Source organism: Ctenopharyngodon idella, chromosome 20 (genome assembly GCF_019924925.1).
Source record: "Ctenopharyngodon idella isolate HZGC_01 chromosome 20, HZGC01, whole genome shotgun sequence".
NCBI classification, from domain to species: Eukaryota; Metazoa; Chordata; class Actinopteri; order Cypriniformes; family Xenocyprididae; genus Ctenopharyngodon; species Ctenopharyngodon idella.
In genome coordinates, this window is record NC_067239.1 from 2,119,695 (window position 1) to 2,137,764 (window position 18,070).

Below are 18,070 nucleotides of genomic sequence, written 5' to 3' on the forward strand. Positions count from 1 at the left end.
GCCATCACAACTTGGTCCTTGTCAAACTCACTCAAATCCTTACACTTGACCATTTTTCCTGCTTCCAACACATCAACTTTGAGGACAAAATGTTCACTTGGTGCCTAATATATCCACCCACTAACAGGTGCCGTGATGAAGAGATAATCAGTGTCGCACTGTTCTGTGATTTATCAATAAAATAGCTTAGAAACTGAAAAGTTCTAGCATATACTTCTTAGCAACTAGCTTAGAAAGAGCAGAAATCTGTGAGAAATAAAACAACCCAAAGACAAAAGAACTGATAAAAATAAGCTGTTATGTAGGAACAACAGCCTCGTGGGCAGCGCTATCATATGCCACAGCTGTGCACAAGGCGACCCGCGTTCGAGTCTCAGCTGCAGGTTCAGACTTATTTGTTCATTAATCACATCATCATTAATGACTTTCATTAATGACTTTAATCACATAAAATCTGAAGTCGTTTAACCCCTAAAATGAACCTGTTTAACACACAATATTTCTTTAACATCCAAAAAAACCTTTCCTCACTGTAGAGCTGACATTTAAAGTGTTACATAAAACATGAGAATAATATTGAGATGTGGCAAAGTTATTTCAGCCGGTTGTGTGTCGCTGTACGGTCCAGCCCACCTGTCAGCATCGCTGACCTCTGCTTTCACGTGAGCCGCTCGCAGCAGGCTGATAATGAGCCGTGTCATAGCGTGCCGTCTGACTCCACACATGAGTCACTGTAGGCAGGGATCCCACTGAAATCCCCTTAACGGATTTGCACCCGCTCTCTCCTCTTTCACCCCATAGTCCTGTCAGCCGTCTCTGTGGTCAAATCAGGCTGTGTATTTCTGATGATGTGCTAGTGGGCACGATCAAACTGCATTTCCCCATCATCTCCCAGGTACAGGAGGCAGTGATATAAGTAGAAAACAGAATTACTGATGGTCCCTTCAAACCCTCGAAACTTGGTTTGAAGAAGTTGGTTTGAAGGGATTACGTAGTAGAGTTTTTGGCTTACACGGCTCTAATAGTTTGGATTCAGTTTGAAGGTGGTGGTGTCTGTATTTCCTCTGAAAGTCCACCTTAAAGTTGGCATTGTAATTTATTTCGACATATTTTGCAAGCGGACACATCATTCGCTCATTTTCGTTGTGATGTAAATACTACACTGCATTTTTTTGTGGTTCAGTTCTTAGTGAGATTTGTATTTCCACAAAGAAACGCCAGTGTTTGCGAGGCAGCAGAAGAATAGTTCTAGGTAAGCTTAGGTTTTAAGCTTTGGCTCGTAAATGAAATGTCGCATCAGAGCAGCTTTGCTGTGTTCATGACACTCGGCACGTGCCTCGTTTTCTGGCTGCTGTGCAAACACAGTGTTGTGTTATATGTTGATTCGCATACAGCGTAAAACAGGTTGGTTATTTTGGTGTTTTCTTGTACCACAGTTCAGAATGCGAATAAATGAGAAAAGATAATTTGCCCATTTTGAATGGCAAAAATTCTAACAATGTCAACTGGGGATTTTCAGCTGCCATTTAATCTTAAACATCTTAAGTAGAAGTTTACGAATAAAGTTTGAATATACGATAAGCAGTTCTGGTTAAATTAATTGTGGTAAACTGTGAAGAGCGAGAAAGCAAAAAAACAGTGTTGCCTTGAAGGAAGTGAACATAAATTCATTCCTCATTGTAACAAACCGATCAAACAGGTAACTGCCCAAATTATTAATGTCTCTCGTGAAGAGTTGGTTACATTGTTTTGTTTAGTTTTAGTGATCTAGTTGCTAAGTGCCAGTTGTGTATGGAATTACACATTCTTGCATACTTATGGGTTGTTTTATAAACCGAATAGATCAAATGAGGTAGTCTGAACAGAGGTCATTTTTAAAAAGTATTATTTTGTACTTTTCCAGCAATATATTGTTTATTGGAAAAAGATGCATAATTTATATGTTTTATATTTAATGTTATATATATATATATATATATATAAAAACCTATTATACATTTTTGTATATACACAGTACCAGTCAAAAGTTTGAAAAGCTTGCTCACCAAGGCTGCATTTATTTGATCAAAAATACAGTAAAAACAGTAATATTGTAAAATATTTTTACCATTCAAAAGAACTCTTTTCTACGTGAATATATGTTAAAATGTAATTTATTCCTGTGATGCAAAGCTGAATTTTCAGCATCATTACTCCAGTCTTCAGTGTCACATGATCCTTCAGAAATCATTCCAATATGCTGATTTGATGCTCAACAAAAATTTCTGATTATTATCAATGTTGAAAACAGTTGTGTACCATTTTTTTCAGGATTCTTTGATGGAATTAAGGTACCATTCCCAACTTCTGACAATAGAAATTGCATACCGTTCTGTACTGTGTCGTACCGCTGAGCCATTAGAGACTTCTTTTCAAAAAACCTTAATGTTTCCAAACTTTTGACCGGTACAATGTGTGTGAAGCAGTGACAAAACTAACATCATGCTTATACTGTTACTAAACCTGTAATATTGTTATACGGCATTTTAAAGAATAATAAAAAAAAAAAAAAAAAAAAAAAAATAGATGCGCTGCCAAGTTACACCGCTTACCTCATCTTGGTCTCTTATTTCTTGTTTCGATCGCTTCCCAAAAATACAAGCCAGGTCCGTTTTGCTACGACTGGACAGGTCCTTTCCTGTGAGAAAAGGTTAAAAACATGGAGACTTTTTATAGATCTTTGACATTATTCCACACAATAGAGCATTTGTGTAAACATTTTGAGTTCTGCTTCAGTGTGAGGGCAGCAAAGCTGTCAAACTATCGTGCAAAATACCAAATACATATTTAAAAGGCGTTATTGATCGCTACTTTCTGATTTAAAAAGAGAAACGTGTTTATTATGCATTTCACAAACATCTGGGAAGATGAAAAGGAAACGTTTCCGGTCGCAACCTGTTGACAAATGGATATTTTTCTAGTGCCGTTCAAACTATTGATTTAAATGGATAAGGGTCACAGGAGCGTTTTGAACTCCTGCCGAGAGGAAAGGTTTAGAGGTAAAAGAGGGCACGTTGCATGGTCGCAGGGGATGAAACGGCTGAGGAAAAACAAACGGTGCAGGGCCGGCCCCACCTCACACCTCCCATTTTCCAGCAGCTCAAAGGCTCCAGGAGTGCCTGGGCGCCCGTCTCAGCCGCGAGTCCTGTTCGTACAGCTGCATCCTCTTCCTCCAAGCAGCTCCTGATAACACTCGCTTATTTATTGCTCTAGGGTCTTTTTCAGCGTGGCTTTCAAAGGGGAGACCTTGCCTTCAAGTAACCAAGGTATCCTGTAAGCAGTCTAAACAAAAGGCCAAGCCGAACAAGCTTTCCACTGATCACAGTGGACATCAAGTGGAGCCCAAAAATGACCTTTTTACTTATGGAAAATAGATCTATCAACTAACAAAGGTTACTTTTTGGGTGTAACTACAAGTGCCACAGACAATCCTTTGGAGGATTAACTCAACCAAAAATGAACATTTGAATCATGTACTGATTGTTTTTTCCCCCTCAAGTAATTTCAGTGAATTTGGAATGGAGATTTCAAGATGCAAAAATGATGCAAACGCATCATAAAACCAGTCCATATATGCCAGGATTTCTTAAGTCATACAATAGCTTTGTGTGAGAAACTGAAATTCAATTCATCAGCTGAAAATCTTCCCCTCCAGTGAGCTGTTAACAGTGCTGGTAGTAACTGGTTACATGTAATCTGGATTACTTAATCCAAAAATTAAAGGCACAATATGTAATTTTCGCCACTAGAGGTCGTTTATTCAAAACAAAGGCGTAGCTTGATGACGCCTTGATTTTGCGGAATCATGGGAGGTGCTGTCTTCACGTCTACAGCCGATGGAAAAGAATCGGACGGGACTCAGGCAGAAATCATATTCATGGATGAGCTAATGTAATAAAGATTTATTAACATTACTGTAATATGAAGCAGGGTTTGGCTGAAATCTGTTAGAGCAGAACGAGGCCGCTGGAGTGATTGCTAATGAGAGACGAGTGAAACACACACCCTCGAGCAGCAGAGCTTTTATTATGCCACAGTCGCCGCTTCCGCTTCTTCCGGTCAAGCGTATGTGTGATAACGCAGCGCTGTTTGTCATATTAGACACATTTGAGTGTTGAAAGATGTTATAGTGCTACTCTGCATTCGCTCGGCGACTACTATGAGACACTTATAGCACACTGCAGTAAGCTAGATTGATATTAGGCATGGTAAAACATGCTACTCGCGGTAAATCGTGTCCAGGATAAAATTGCTTATTTCTCTGGATTTAAACATTCTTGAAAACATTTGGGACAATGTAAGTACACAAGCCAACAAAATATATAGCATTGTTCTAGTGGTTTTTGGATATTTTAACCAAAAAAAAATCGTACATATTGTGCCTTTAAGTGCTTGTAATTAGATTATATTAGATTTTAAAATACTCAATCAGACTACAGTTACTTTTTTTATTGATTACATGTTATTCTCATTCATTAATTCTCCCAACTACTACTTTTTCTATCTAGTTTGATGACTGGATTTACAGAAATCACTTCATTTTTAACAAGTGTTTTCTCAACATTGCATATCTAATTAACTCAAATATTATTTGAATTATCACTCAGTGAGTCGTTTAACCATGTATTACTGTCTCTGGAAGGCTTTTGTCTTTCAAACACATTAAAATGTATAAATTCACACCATTTCATATTTACATGCAATGCAGAGATTCCCCAACTTTTTTTGTCATAATATATTTACTTGAAGACCCCCTGTGATTTTACATTAATAAGTTAGGTCAATAATAAAATTAAGTTAATAATAATTATAAATAATAAAATTAAGTTCACGGTTCTCTGATGACATGCAGGTCAACAGATAATTTTTCAGTAAGTGTTTTACTTTGACTACTTAATAGCTGTTCATTAAACTCACGAACCCCCGTCTGGGAAACCCTGACATCATGTAATATTTATTGTACTTCACGTAGTTGATAAAGAATAGAATATATTTTCCTTCTCTTTGTATTTTTATATCAATATGATACAAGATTATCCTATTCAAATTAAGGTGATAAACAAGTTAGGTCAAAAGTAATCTAAAAGTAATCCAAAAGTAGTCAGATTATATTACCTTTAATGTGTAAATGTAATGGATTATAATACTAACCATGATCTTTGAATCAGTAACCGAGTACAATTTGTGAGTAATCTACCCAGCACTGGCCATTAACTGCTGTGACCAAATAATTGAATCACTGAGTTGAACTCAAAAACCAGATCAGTTTGATTTGTGATGAATCAGTAAATCAATGAGTTAAATGTAAGAACAGATCGCTGCGATTCATGAATCATTCAGTTCGGTTTTGTGAACTGAATCAACCAATTATTCTAGAAAAGATCTGAATAAATAAAAACACATTTTCTGTAAATAACAAGAAATTGAGTGCGTTCACATCGCTTTAAAAGACTTCACAAGATGTATGGAGCCCTTTTTGTGTTCCTTTTTTGTCATTTTTGGAGCTTGACAGCCCTAGTCATCATTTACTGTGATTACATTGAAAGCAATTTAAAATAAAATAACATAAAATGCTTTAAAATGTCTGAAAGCCATGAATGAGTAGCAGTACAGTCTACCAGTGCACATGAGGTTATGAAACCTTGTTGGGATCAAGGTCACCGTTGAGATGGCAACGAATGTGTCAGAACTCTGGCCAAACCAGATTAGCAATCACAGAGGCTTTTTCAGATCGACTTGCTAATCTGACAAGCGAGATGCTAATTGACTGCCTCATAAGACACCTGGATAAGTTTTAAGCTTTTCAGTTGCAATTAAATAAACAACGAAAAAGGCTTTTCTGGAGCAGGAAGTGAAGGTGACAAAAAAAGATCAGAGGGTGTTCTTTTAACTGCTTGAGCAGGAAACGGTGATGATGAAATTCTTACATTATGCACTGGTTTGTTTCTCAAAAGAAATCAGGTTAATTATTAATGAAGGGATCCAAAATTGTTCCGTTCATCTGTGTAACAGCTTGACCCACTCAGATGATGAAGTGCTTGCAGTTCAGCTCACATCAAGAAATGCTGGATCAGTTGATAAATGGGCAGCCAATTAAATCTGGGTTACTGGTTTACGTTGTTCGCGTCTGAGATGGGCGCTGGAGACGCTGGTGCCTTTCTCCTGTTCTGAAAGACATCAATCTTTGAAACAAGCTACCTCCATCCTGTCTAGAGCGGGGCTCAGCTTGCTTTCATTCTGAAGGATCAGTCCAAAATCAGTTATTAAAAACGACTGAAAGAAATACTAGAAATATATGCAGTTGTACCATCATTGCATACTGTGCATTCATATCCTGACAACAGATAATCAGCACCAAGAGACCTCTATACACTGCACTTAAGATTACAGCCTAATATTATCATGATGGTATTGTGGTATTTAATGCTCTCCAGACTAACTGGAGTATTTATATTTACTTTAAAATGAGTAGCACACCTTTAAACATTAGATATAACTACTTTATCTCTGTTAAATCCATTAAAGGCCTTAACCTGGCAACGGCTTTGGTGAGGCATACCCGGGAAACGTACAAAGGGCGAGGCCTTCTATGGGTTACAGATCAACTAATATCAGCAGAAGGTGATCCAATCAACAAAACCTCCACAGGGGACATGGGCGGACTCGACCAGACGATTGCCGTGACAACAAACTACAAATGCATTAGCAGTTGTAACAACCAGTGTCACGTTTGTCGTTTCAAAGACAGTTTGACATCTTAGTTCCACTTTTTGACACGGCAACATAAATCTCAAACAGACTGTTACGGATCAAATTACGGACATCACGCATTCAGAGAACAGAGTCTTCTTCCGAGAAATCATTTATCAATAAACACATTATAATCAATGAGGATTTCAGCAGAATCCCACTGCAATATTTTTACTGTTAAAGGGATAGATAGTAAATTTTGAAAATATGAATTACATTAAGGTTTGAACATGCAATACACACACAGATTTAACTGCTGTGACATAACATGTCTTTATTTATCTTAAAATTAAATAAAGCTACTTCTATAAAGAAGAACATGGTCTTCTTTTTGATTAATGATATATACATTCTTTATAACAACTTGCATTCAACATTCTTCATTTTTCAAGCAGACATATTTATTTGTATAAAGTAAATGTAGATTAATCCTTATTAAAGCTATTAAAGTTATTCAGTCAAGAACATTGAGTGATTTTTCTCTTTTTCCTTTGTTGTTTGATTAACATTAATGACGGAGAGCAGCAGGTTTATTAGGCTGCTGTCACTTTAAGGCCGATGCACGGATATAATACACTGATACACATAGGGTGACCACCTGGCTATTGATCTGTTGCAGGACAGTAGATGTGATTTTTTTGCGGGACACGTGTGAGACAGATAAAATTACTACTGTTATGCTATGTAAATACTGATTTTGCCAATCTTTGCATTTGCGCCAATTCTGCCGGTGGGTGCCCACACTATAATGTTGCGCTTCTGACAACATTAAATCATAGAGAGAAGACAATTCTAGATTCACGAGTGCACACGCAGGAGGACAAAGTTTGAGCACGCACATTGTATAAACTGCGAGCGAGAAAAAGCGCGCGTCCAGTTTTGTGCGAGAAGGGAATCCGGCTGTGAGCGGAGAGATTCCTGCTCAACATTTATCATTATAATCACGCCACAGAAACCGCTTTAAATGAACTATCAACGTGAGAAGCTAGACGCGTCTGAAAGTTGCAATACATTTTTTATTGGTTAAAATAAATGGAGAATATCTCGTGTTTTTCTGTAGGACCATTTCCGTGGGTGGCACTCGAGCATCCATGGGATCGGCGCATGTTCGTTGGAAATATTTGCCATCAGGATGGATGATTACATGCTTTAAATCATCAATTTGGGCAGCTCTGAGCAGCTCTTATCCACTATGTGAGATACTGGTGAAGTTGTGTTTACCGACTTTAATGAGGCCCGCATTTATTTCTTTGCGCTGTCCACAGTTGTCATCAACTGTGTTTACGTGAATACTCACCAAAACAGACATTTTGTTTGTATTTTGCGTGTATTTGTCTGTTCAAGTGCAGAAAGACGCAAAAGAGAGCTCAATTCAGTACTCGAGCGCTGACATCTGAGAGGCGGCTTTCTGCGTGCGCACAGAAAACCATACTGAATAGACGTCACGCTTTTTCAGATTTATCCAAATGCCTGCTCTTTTCTTTCTCCGAGGCGTTTACTTTTTTGAACGTTTTATGAGACATGCCAACTTGCCGGTACATTAAATGTGTGCATCTACAGCGCAGGACATCAGTTCTGACTGGATCTCTTCTCAAATCGTCCCTCCCTAACATTTTTGTCTCGTTTTTATTCGTTGACAATAGCTCAATAGATTTTCATCATAGTTTTTGTCATTCAAAACTGGTTTTTATTTGATTATCGTCTCGCTTTTGTCTGTGAAATTTGTCAATTTTCATCAACAAAATCAACACTGCCAAAAATAAATTGATATTTATGTCGTTTCAAACCTGTAAGCATTTCTTTCTTCTGCAGAACACACACAAAAAAAGATAATTTTGAGAAACGTTTGCATCCAAACAGCTTCGGTTCCCATTGACTTACATTGTATTTTATACAAATAAACAAAGTCATGACATGATGGTGAGAAAATAATGACAGAGTGTTAATTTTTGGTTGAACTATCTCTTTAACCTCTAAATGGTGATGCCCTTACAACAGGATGTCAATCACACCAAGAATAGGAAAAAAACCTTCTCACTAATGAGCTTGAGTGATGCTTTTTCACTTCAGGAAGACACAAACTGAGAGTTATGGAGGCAGAGGGCAACACATAACCAATCAGAGCAGAGCTGAGGTCATGCACATGAGGTTAGTGAGGTATCCCAATTGCCACGGGAGGTCGTGATGAGGTTGTGTGTGAGATAGATCTCCATTCCGTCTCATGAGACACATCCACTGAAAGTACGGTCTTCCTTCTTGTAGTTAAACAAAGGCTTTAAACAGAGACAACGACAACAACATTGTTCTGGATGCGGTGTTATCTTTGGGACTCATCAGGTGCTGATTGAGGCCATTTTGAGTAGTAAGTGCACTGGCCCGTGCTCCTCACAGGAAACAGGAAGTCGAGCTTAGGAGCGGTATGCTATGGTGTCCTCTCAGGTGATAAGAGATGCTGAGTTTTTCCCCAACATTCCTGACATTTTTTATAAACATCCATCATGGAAAATGAGACAAGGCCTAAAAATACTACCCTTAAAAGTGTCATAGCATCATGGATGTTTAGACCTGAGGCCAAATAAATTTCCCACTCATAGAGACCACCAACAAACATCAGGCCGCCCTGCTTTCCATGCTAGGAAGGATGTGAGCCATCAACTCTACATGACAAAACATTCAGGAGATGAACGTCAACCGCCTGATCAAACTCTTACTTACTCTAAACTTACTTGTTTGTCTACATGATAGTTAGAAAACATGGAGCTTCATGACGTGACTCCCTGTACTGGGGCGGCACAGACTGCTGGTTAAGCTGACCGCTAACCTGATCACGCTGATCTACTGCAGCAGTGACCCGTGAACTTTTACTACATATGCCAAAGCATACAAAGTTCAGCTACTGAACACAGGAAGTGATGGAAGGGGGGCTTTATTTATAAAGGAAATTGAAAAATAATACCAAAAAAAAAAAAAAAAAAACTGGCTTGGCTGCATGAATGTTTTTCAAATTAACACATCATGTAGGTTATTTAAAAAGAAAAAAGAAAAACAACAACCTTTCACCAGCAGACTTAAATAGACAAACTATGTAGAGATTAACTTGTCATCTCTTTACAATCATAAAATATAGGCCTATAAATAAAAATACGGAGTGCCTTTTTGCAATTTGTCTATTTGTCTTGTTGGCAAAGGCTATTTACACTAACTCCGCCCACTAATGTCTGGTTGAGCCACACAAGATTAAAAAAGACGCACGCCACTCAATGTCTACAGTGGCATAGGCTGTAGGGAGTATGGAGTGATGAAGTAGCTTTTGACACGATCGACCAGAGTTTGAATCCACCTTTGGCTGAACTGTTTCCCATCACAAAACAGATCGGAAAGGCATTTCTTTTCAGTAAAAATGAAGAAAATATTTGAAAAGTGGTAATAAAGTGCCTAACATGTGTTTAATAATAAAATGTTTATCAGAAAGGGTTAGGGGTAGGGGCAGGGAGGGCTTTATTGTCCCAATGAGGTGGCATCCATTTAAGTATATTAATAAAAATAATCATTTACACCCTGTTGTTATTGCATCCTGTTAATGTAAAACAACACTGAGGAGCAAATAGTATCTGCCACTACTTATAAGTATAAATAGCATCTAACAACTATTTGCACTTATTGCAAAAAACTGCTACATTTATATAATGTAAATGGAATATATCACTATTTTCACTTATTGGAAATGGATTACATCGCTATTTTCAATATTTCACTATTTTCAATTTACTGCCATTTTCAATTTATCGCTATTTTCACTAATTGGAAATGGAATATATTGTTATTTTCAATATACCACCACTTTTTACTTATAGGAAATGGAATACATCACTATTTTCAATATACCATAATTTTCAATTATCGCTATTTTCACTTATTGGAAATGGAATATATCGTTATTTTCAATATACTGCCATTATCAATAAACCGCCATTTTCAATTTATCGATATTTTCACTTATTTGAAATAGAATATATTGCTATTTTCAATGTACCGTCATTTTTACTTATTGGAAATGGAATATATCATTATTCTCAATATATCGCTATTTTCAATATACCGTCATGTTCAATTTATCGCTACTTAGTCCAAATGGAATATATCGTTATTTTCAATATATCGCCATTTTCACTTAGTGCAAATAACACTGCCATAAATATATTTTTCAATAATTTTATGAAGAAAACTATTCATTCTGCAATAATCTTCGGGGCATCAAGATTAATTATTTTAAAACAAAGCAAGCATAAGGCAAGACAAAACAACAAGATCCAGATACTTATTTGACTCACACCCTACATTCAAAAGTGTGATTTCTAGCCCTGGAAAAATCCTGTAACACTAATATATTTTATCAGATACAAATTGTGAGAAAAATAGTGTGCTTGTACTGTAAATTATTTATTATTATTTATTTATTTTAAATCAGAACCTTTGAATATTGTTGTGGACAATTGGCCCCGGAGTCAAAAAGGTTGAAAGTTCTCTCAAAATAATGTCCTGTAGCATAATGTCAGATTTGCAAGAAGATAATGATGGCTCACCTTTAGTGAATTTCATGTAATGGACCCTTTTCTTGGATGTCTTTGATTTCTCCACCAAACTAAACCCTTGTTCCTGTGTGGAGTCTGAAAGTACACAGAAAGATTAAAATCATAATAAAAATAACGTTTTAAAAATGAGAGTGATTCTCACAACTAAAATGTGAAAGACATGAAAACCACAGACTGTACACAACCACCACAGAATACAGCTCAGGTCATTTCAACATCACAATAGCACCACCTACTGAACGTTAAGGAGAATCACACCATTCTGAAACTACAAAGACAAACAACTGACTTTTTACACAGCTGGTGCCTTTTATGTTCATAATTCAGCTTACTGTCAGTGTGGTTCTGTCCATGGCAGTTGTTAAGCTCAGCAAGGAGTTGATTAAAATCATCCTGGTGGGCAATCCAGTTGTCCTAACAAAACAAACCCCCAAAAAATAGATTGATGTGACTAAAAAACACAAAACAAAAATACAGTAGCTCAAAGAGAAAGAAACAGCGATGGTTCCTCACCTCGTTGTTTATAGCAGTGCCCAAACCCAGTTTGTTGTTCTTGACTTTAACCTTAATGTGTTCAGTAGACCCCTGTTCACTCTTGCCAAGACCCTGCCACACAAACAAACCAGGAAAAACATGCAAACAACACTATTAGAACCATTACATTTACATTTCCACACAAGACAGACATGCGCTGCATCCCAAATCACATATTATACAGTAGGTACTACACTTTATTTGAAAATTACTTTCCGACCATTAAAAAAAAAAATGTTTTATTAGTTTAATTTGGTACTTTCAAGACAATCATAAATTGTGATGAAAATGTAACTTCTCGTCTGTCAGCCAGTGAGATGTTACCATGGCAAGCATTTGTAATACAAATTTTGTATAAGCAGAATTTAAGTGTTGAAGAATACATATCAGAATGTTTAAATTTGCAAGTCATAACACAAGTAGGTGGATCAATGAATTTAAAGGCACAATATGTAAGATTTTTTGGATTAAAATACCCAAAAACCACTAGAAGTGTCATATATTTTGTTGACTTGTGTACTTACAAAATCCCAAATGTTTCCAAGAATGTTTAAATCCAAAGAAATAAGCAATTTTAACCAGGGCACGGACCATGTCTGTGCGTCGCATATCAATGACATCATACCTGTGTTACCCTCAGTTTCCGGAAATACCAAAGACGCTTTAATATGCATTTTATTAGACAGGTAAACCACTGTTTGGATACATTTATGGACAGAAAACTAATCATGTTATATAGCTCAACACATTTAATCTTATTGTTTGATTCTCTTTTTCTTGATTATATTAATATGATATTCTAATATCGATCAAGCTTACTGCAGTGTGCAACAAGTGTCTCAAGCTACGCCTTTGTTTTGAATAGGCGACCTCTAGTGGTGAAAAATTACATATTGTGCCTTTAAGACTTAATTGATTAAAAATATATAATTATAATGGCCTTAAATTATCTTACATTAAGGGATACAAGGCATTCCTCATGTTTTTGGAAACATTGGAACAAAAGTTTGTTAATTATAACGTTAAATATGTTTTTATTGATATGGACCTTTGGGTCTGAAATAAAATATGAAGTAAATTTAAGATGTAGAGAGACATAAAGCAGCTGTCATGTCAAGAGACAGATCTGTCCATTGGCCGAAACGCTTTCCAGGATTGTTACGCCTTTTGATTTTGAGTTTAGAAATATTTTTTAGCTAAATGTAATATTCACTCCAGACATTTGACGTGTGATTTTATTAATGTTACTTCAGACCATTTTACCTTTCCTTTGGCCCAGCCCATACTTTCCAGCATCTTCTGTCCAAATTTAGACTCATCGTTGCTCCACGAGCTGTTTCTGGGGTCCACAGACCACTTCTGTTTACGACGAGCTAATAAAATATGAAAATTATGAGAGATGTAAGTTTACAAACACGTAAACGACTACAATAATAACAGATTTCGTTTCATGTTACGTTTCTAACACAAAGAATAATGTTATAAATGTCACAGGGGTACTGTGTATAGTTTAAAGTACAGTATAAGGCGGAATATAAGTATTTGACAACTCATGATTCGCCCTGATATTAAAGAGCCACGGTGACTAGCCTGCTAGCAAACATGCTAAACAACGCGGAGGAATACAAGAATGACTTTAAAATACGATATTCCCCCAAATCAAATATACACCCATAATTCAATTTTACAAAAACTGACAACTAATATTTTCAAACATATAAAACTACGCTAAAATACATTCTAAATTGTAAACTCACGTTCGGCAAGCATGGACATCTTAAGGGGTCCTTGAACACATGGAGGAACAGGTAGGTTGTCCTATTTGTGCCTGATTAAAAAATGACTGTATTGCACTTCATATCTGTCATCTCAAATATTACAATATTATGATATGATTTGTAATTATTTAAATCAACAACAAATTATATCATAAACGTGAATTTAGGTTATTTACGCCATTAGTGCAAATCATCGTAGTTGCACACTTTTGTAACAGTAGATGGCGTAAGTGGGTAAACTTTAATAAATTAATAACTATTAACTGATCTAATTTTAGCTTTTACAAATTTCGTTTTGTTTCTTTAATGATATTTTATTTTTGATAACAGTGGTAGCTAATACCAAGGATCTTAAAATTTACATTTTTATTATAGCAACAACTGCATCTGGCAACTTCTGAGGCCTGGCCAGAGTTGCTTAAATAATATGCCGTTTTAAAAATGACATTAATATCAATGAAAATATAAAGTAAATGCCTATAAATGAAGATAGACTGCATATGTGAATACGTCCTATGTTAATATGGTCCTTGTAAACAAAGTTTCCAGTGGAAAATGTTTTTACTGAGCACTTCTGTTACTCTCTTATGTCGCTTAGCATTGAGCTGAAGATCAAGTGATTGCCGTAGCAACCAACGCAGGCAGATATTGACGACACTGTCGGAACAAACAGATCAAATTTCATTACTTACAAAATTACACTGTGGACAGTCAGTCCCAAAGATCAGATCTGAAAACCCACTCAAATATATCTGCAATGTTAGCAAAGAAACTTGCACTTGTGTACTTCATATCTTAAAAGTATATTTTAAGTAGTAAAAAAAGTATATTTTAAAAACTGGACTTGCTGATAATATAATATTAATTACATAAAAGGCCACTTAAAGGGTTAGTTCACCCAAAAATGAAAATAATGTAATTTATTACTCACTAAAAACATATTTAAATCAGTTCATGTGAGTACAGTGGTTCAATATTAATATTATAAAGCGACGAAAATATTTTTGGTGCGCCAAAAAAAAACAAAATAACGACTTATATAGTGATGGCCGATTTCAAAAAGACTGCTTCATGAAGCTTCGGAGCGTTATGAATCTTTTGTGTCGAATCATGATTCGGATCGCGTGTCAAACCGCCAAACTGCTGAAATCACGTGACTTTGGCGCTCCGAACCGCTGATTCGACACAAAAGATTCATAACGCTCCGAACTTTTAAAGAACGCTTGCCAAAAAGGTTCTAAAATTTAATCAAAATAAAAAAAATATTAAAACAAAGTTAATTAATTTAAACTAAATCCATAAAATGATCCCATGAGAACCCCTGAAAGGATAAAACATATGTTTAATATATGTATGAAGAGCCTGAGAGAATTCTTTTAGGTTCTATAGAATCTTTTCTTCTAAATTTAAGTGTGAATTTAAGTACACTTAAAAAGTAAACTGTAGTAATGTCAAAATCGTTATGTTTTAATAATCTTGTTATGTTTTAAACAAGCACACTTATTTTATGTTAACTGACATGTAAAATAGCCTACTTGATTGTAATTTTAACTGTAGTGTGTAGTTTGATAATATGTTTAAAGTTGCGGCTTCATCATTACAAAAATGACAAATATATTTAAATACATGACATACAAGAAATTATATTAAGTATATTTTAGTTAACCAGCAGTACAGCTGCCAGTACACTTTAACCATTTTTCAAAGACAATATAAGTAATTATGAAATTAAATATGAAGATGTAAAGTCTTATGTGGATCAAAAAATCACTCTCAAGTTCAAATAATTACATTTAATATTAATATAAAAAACTTGTAGCTCCATTTATGAACTTTTCATTTCATGAAAATCAGAGTCCATTTGCAGGCAAGACTCCAATTATTTGTGCTTTGCACAACTGTACTTTTTATAGATTTCTCTAAATTGCAGAGATAAAATATATAATCAGCCATAAATATCATAATGTCATGAGCATGTAATTACCTCTAAATTTATTGTGTTCTCTAATTATTGGGTTTATTTTAGTTTTAGACACAAGCTAACAATTACCAGAGAATGCTTGTGTCTGTTTTCATACTGAAAAAGTCTTACAGGTGGGCTTCATTTCTGAAAATGAGCTGAATAAACTACAGGCGGATGATTCATTGACTTTCCTTTAATGACAGATTGAAATATAGCTTGATATAGTAAGAAACTCTGTAACACTTTAGATTAAAGTCCAATTCTCACTAGTTGCTTATTAGCATGCATATTACTGAGATATCGGCTGTTTATTAGTACCAAAGACTATAGAATAACAGAAGACGCGTCACTCCTATTGTTTTGAATGGGAGAAAGTGCGACGCGCAATATGGCGGAATAAGTCCCGCCTTCTAAATAACAGCCAATCGCCGATTGGTAAAGTCATCGCGTCCTGCAGCGGCTGTTAGAAGCTCCGGTTTCTATAGAAACAGTCAGACGCGCGCCTCCGAAATGAGGCACAAGAGACGCGCATTTAGGACTGCGCATGCGCATTAGCTTGATCCAGCCTTAACATTTTGTTTTTTGTCATGATTTGAGCGTTTAGAAACAAAATTTATGATACAGTTGCCATCAGATTTCATTGGTGATTTCAAATATGAAATGTAATCGAAAGCTTGGCAAACAGCTTTGGAGAATTTGATGTTTCCCCATTCAAAGAGACAGGAGCTGCACTTGGATGCCCGAGAGGCGTTTCAAAGATGGCGGCCGAGTGAAATGACTTGTCTTAAAGGGACTTTGTTAGTACTTATAAGGCACATGTTAATGCCTTATTCTGCATGATCATATTCTACATCCCTTAATTCTACCAATACCTAAACTGAACTTACTAACTATTAATAAGCAGGAATTAGGAGTTTATTGAGGAGAAAGTTAGTTAATAGTGAGAATTGGACCCTAATCTAAAGTGTTAAAGGTCAAACTCTTTAAAGCTGGATTTAGAAATACTTTCTTACAAGGCTGAAATTTCATGATCCATTTTGGACAACATATATGGTAGTTTCACTGCAATGGGAAGCAAAAGCGAAAGCTGATCTTTATCTTGAGGTTGAAGAGTTCATCTGCCGTCTGTGGTGAAGAAGAGTCTGTGTGATTAATGTCTTATTGAATTCCCATCTCTCTGCTCATCGATCCCGCTGTACGCCGCTCAACCGCGGAGGTGAACGTGTCACAGACTGAACTGCCATTAGTAATCAATCAGAACTGAGAAAGAAAGAGATGTGCTGACAGGTGTATCAATATTTATCTGAAAATACTACATGCACTAAATACATACATTTTGGTGCTCAGTTGCGTATTAAAATGCATTAGAGACACGGTTTTTTTTTTGTGATAATATGTTAGATAAAATATCTAACATACAAATTAACCTATCATGAAAAGTAGCTCATTTTAAACACATCAAATGTCTGTTTTTGTTATTTTTAGCAATTGTTTATCAAAAATGTTTAAGAATCAAGTAAATAATCTCCTTCCACTTTTCACAATTCTTACACAGATTGTAGCTTGACTGCAAGTTATTGTACATTTTGTCTATTTAATTTTGATGTTTGACAAAGTTTAGCACTGATACCCTATTCATGAAAAGTGTCTAGAAAAGACCAGTAAAACATGTTCTCTTCCCCCCCCCCCATTCAAAAGACAGTCATCAGACCATAGCAATATGGAAGTCCTTATATGGTCGTTGAGGATGATTGCTATGTGTTTCCATAGCAACAGGTTACCATGTGTCAGCTGCAACACAGACTTTTTTGGCACTCCCCTCTTTAAAAGGATTAGTTCACTTCAGAATTGAAATTTTCTGATAATCTACTCACCCTCATGTCATCCAAGATGTTTATGTCTTTCTTTCTTCAGTCGAAAAGAAATGAAGGTTTTTGAGGAAAACATTCCAGGATTTTTCTCCATATAGTGGACTTCACTGGGGTTCAACGGGTTGAAGGTCCAAATGTCAGTTTCAGTGCAGCTTCAAAGAGCTCTACACGATCCCAGACGAGGAATAAGAGTCTTATCTAGAGAAACCATCGGCCATTTTCTAAAAAAAAATAAAAATGTATATACTTTTTAACCACAAATGCTCGTCTTGGACTGCTCTGCGATGCGCCACACATTACGCAATCACATTTTAAAAAGGTCACGCGTGACGTAGGCGGAAGTATCGCAGTAGGGCGAAAAACTCCATCTCATTTTCTCCTCCAACTTCAAAATTGTTGGACATCGTTGTTTTACCTTTTTTTGTAAAGGCCGTTTGACTTAGTCTTTGCGCGTTCGCTTTGTAAACACTGGATCGGTACTTCACCTACGTCACGCGTGACCTTTCCAACGTGATTACGTAATGCGTGGCGCATCACAGAGCA

The 18,070-nt window shown here is 36.1% G+C and overlaps 1 protein-coding gene across 1 annotated transcript in view; it reads right to left on the bottom strand.

The window, feature by feature from the left end:
* pinx1 (PIN2 (TERF1) interacting telomerase inhibitor 1) overlaps nucleotides 1-13,804 on the bottom strand; it is a 34,204-nt gene extending 20,400 nt beyond the window's left edge. The window contains exons 1-6 of the mRNA XM_051875009.1: nucleotides 13,673-13,804; nucleotides 13,179-13,288; nucleotides 11,895-11,987; nucleotides 11,714-11,795; nucleotides 11,373-11,456; nucleotides 2,592-2,677 (exon numbers count right to left, since the gene is read on the bottom strand). Of these exons, the coding sequence (XP_051730969.1) occupies nucleotides 2,592-2,677; nucleotides 11,373-11,456; nucleotides 11,714-11,795; nucleotides 11,895-11,987; nucleotides 13,179-13,288; nucleotides 13,673-13,691 (474 nt within the window). The 5' untranslated portion in view covers nucleotides 13,692-13,804. The remainder of the gene's footprint in view (nucleotides 1-2,591; nucleotides 2,678-11,372; nucleotides 11,457-11,713; nucleotides 11,796-11,894; nucleotides 11,988-13,178; nucleotides 13,289-13,672) is intronic.
* Nucleotides 13,805-18,070: the final 4,266 nt, after the last annotated feature.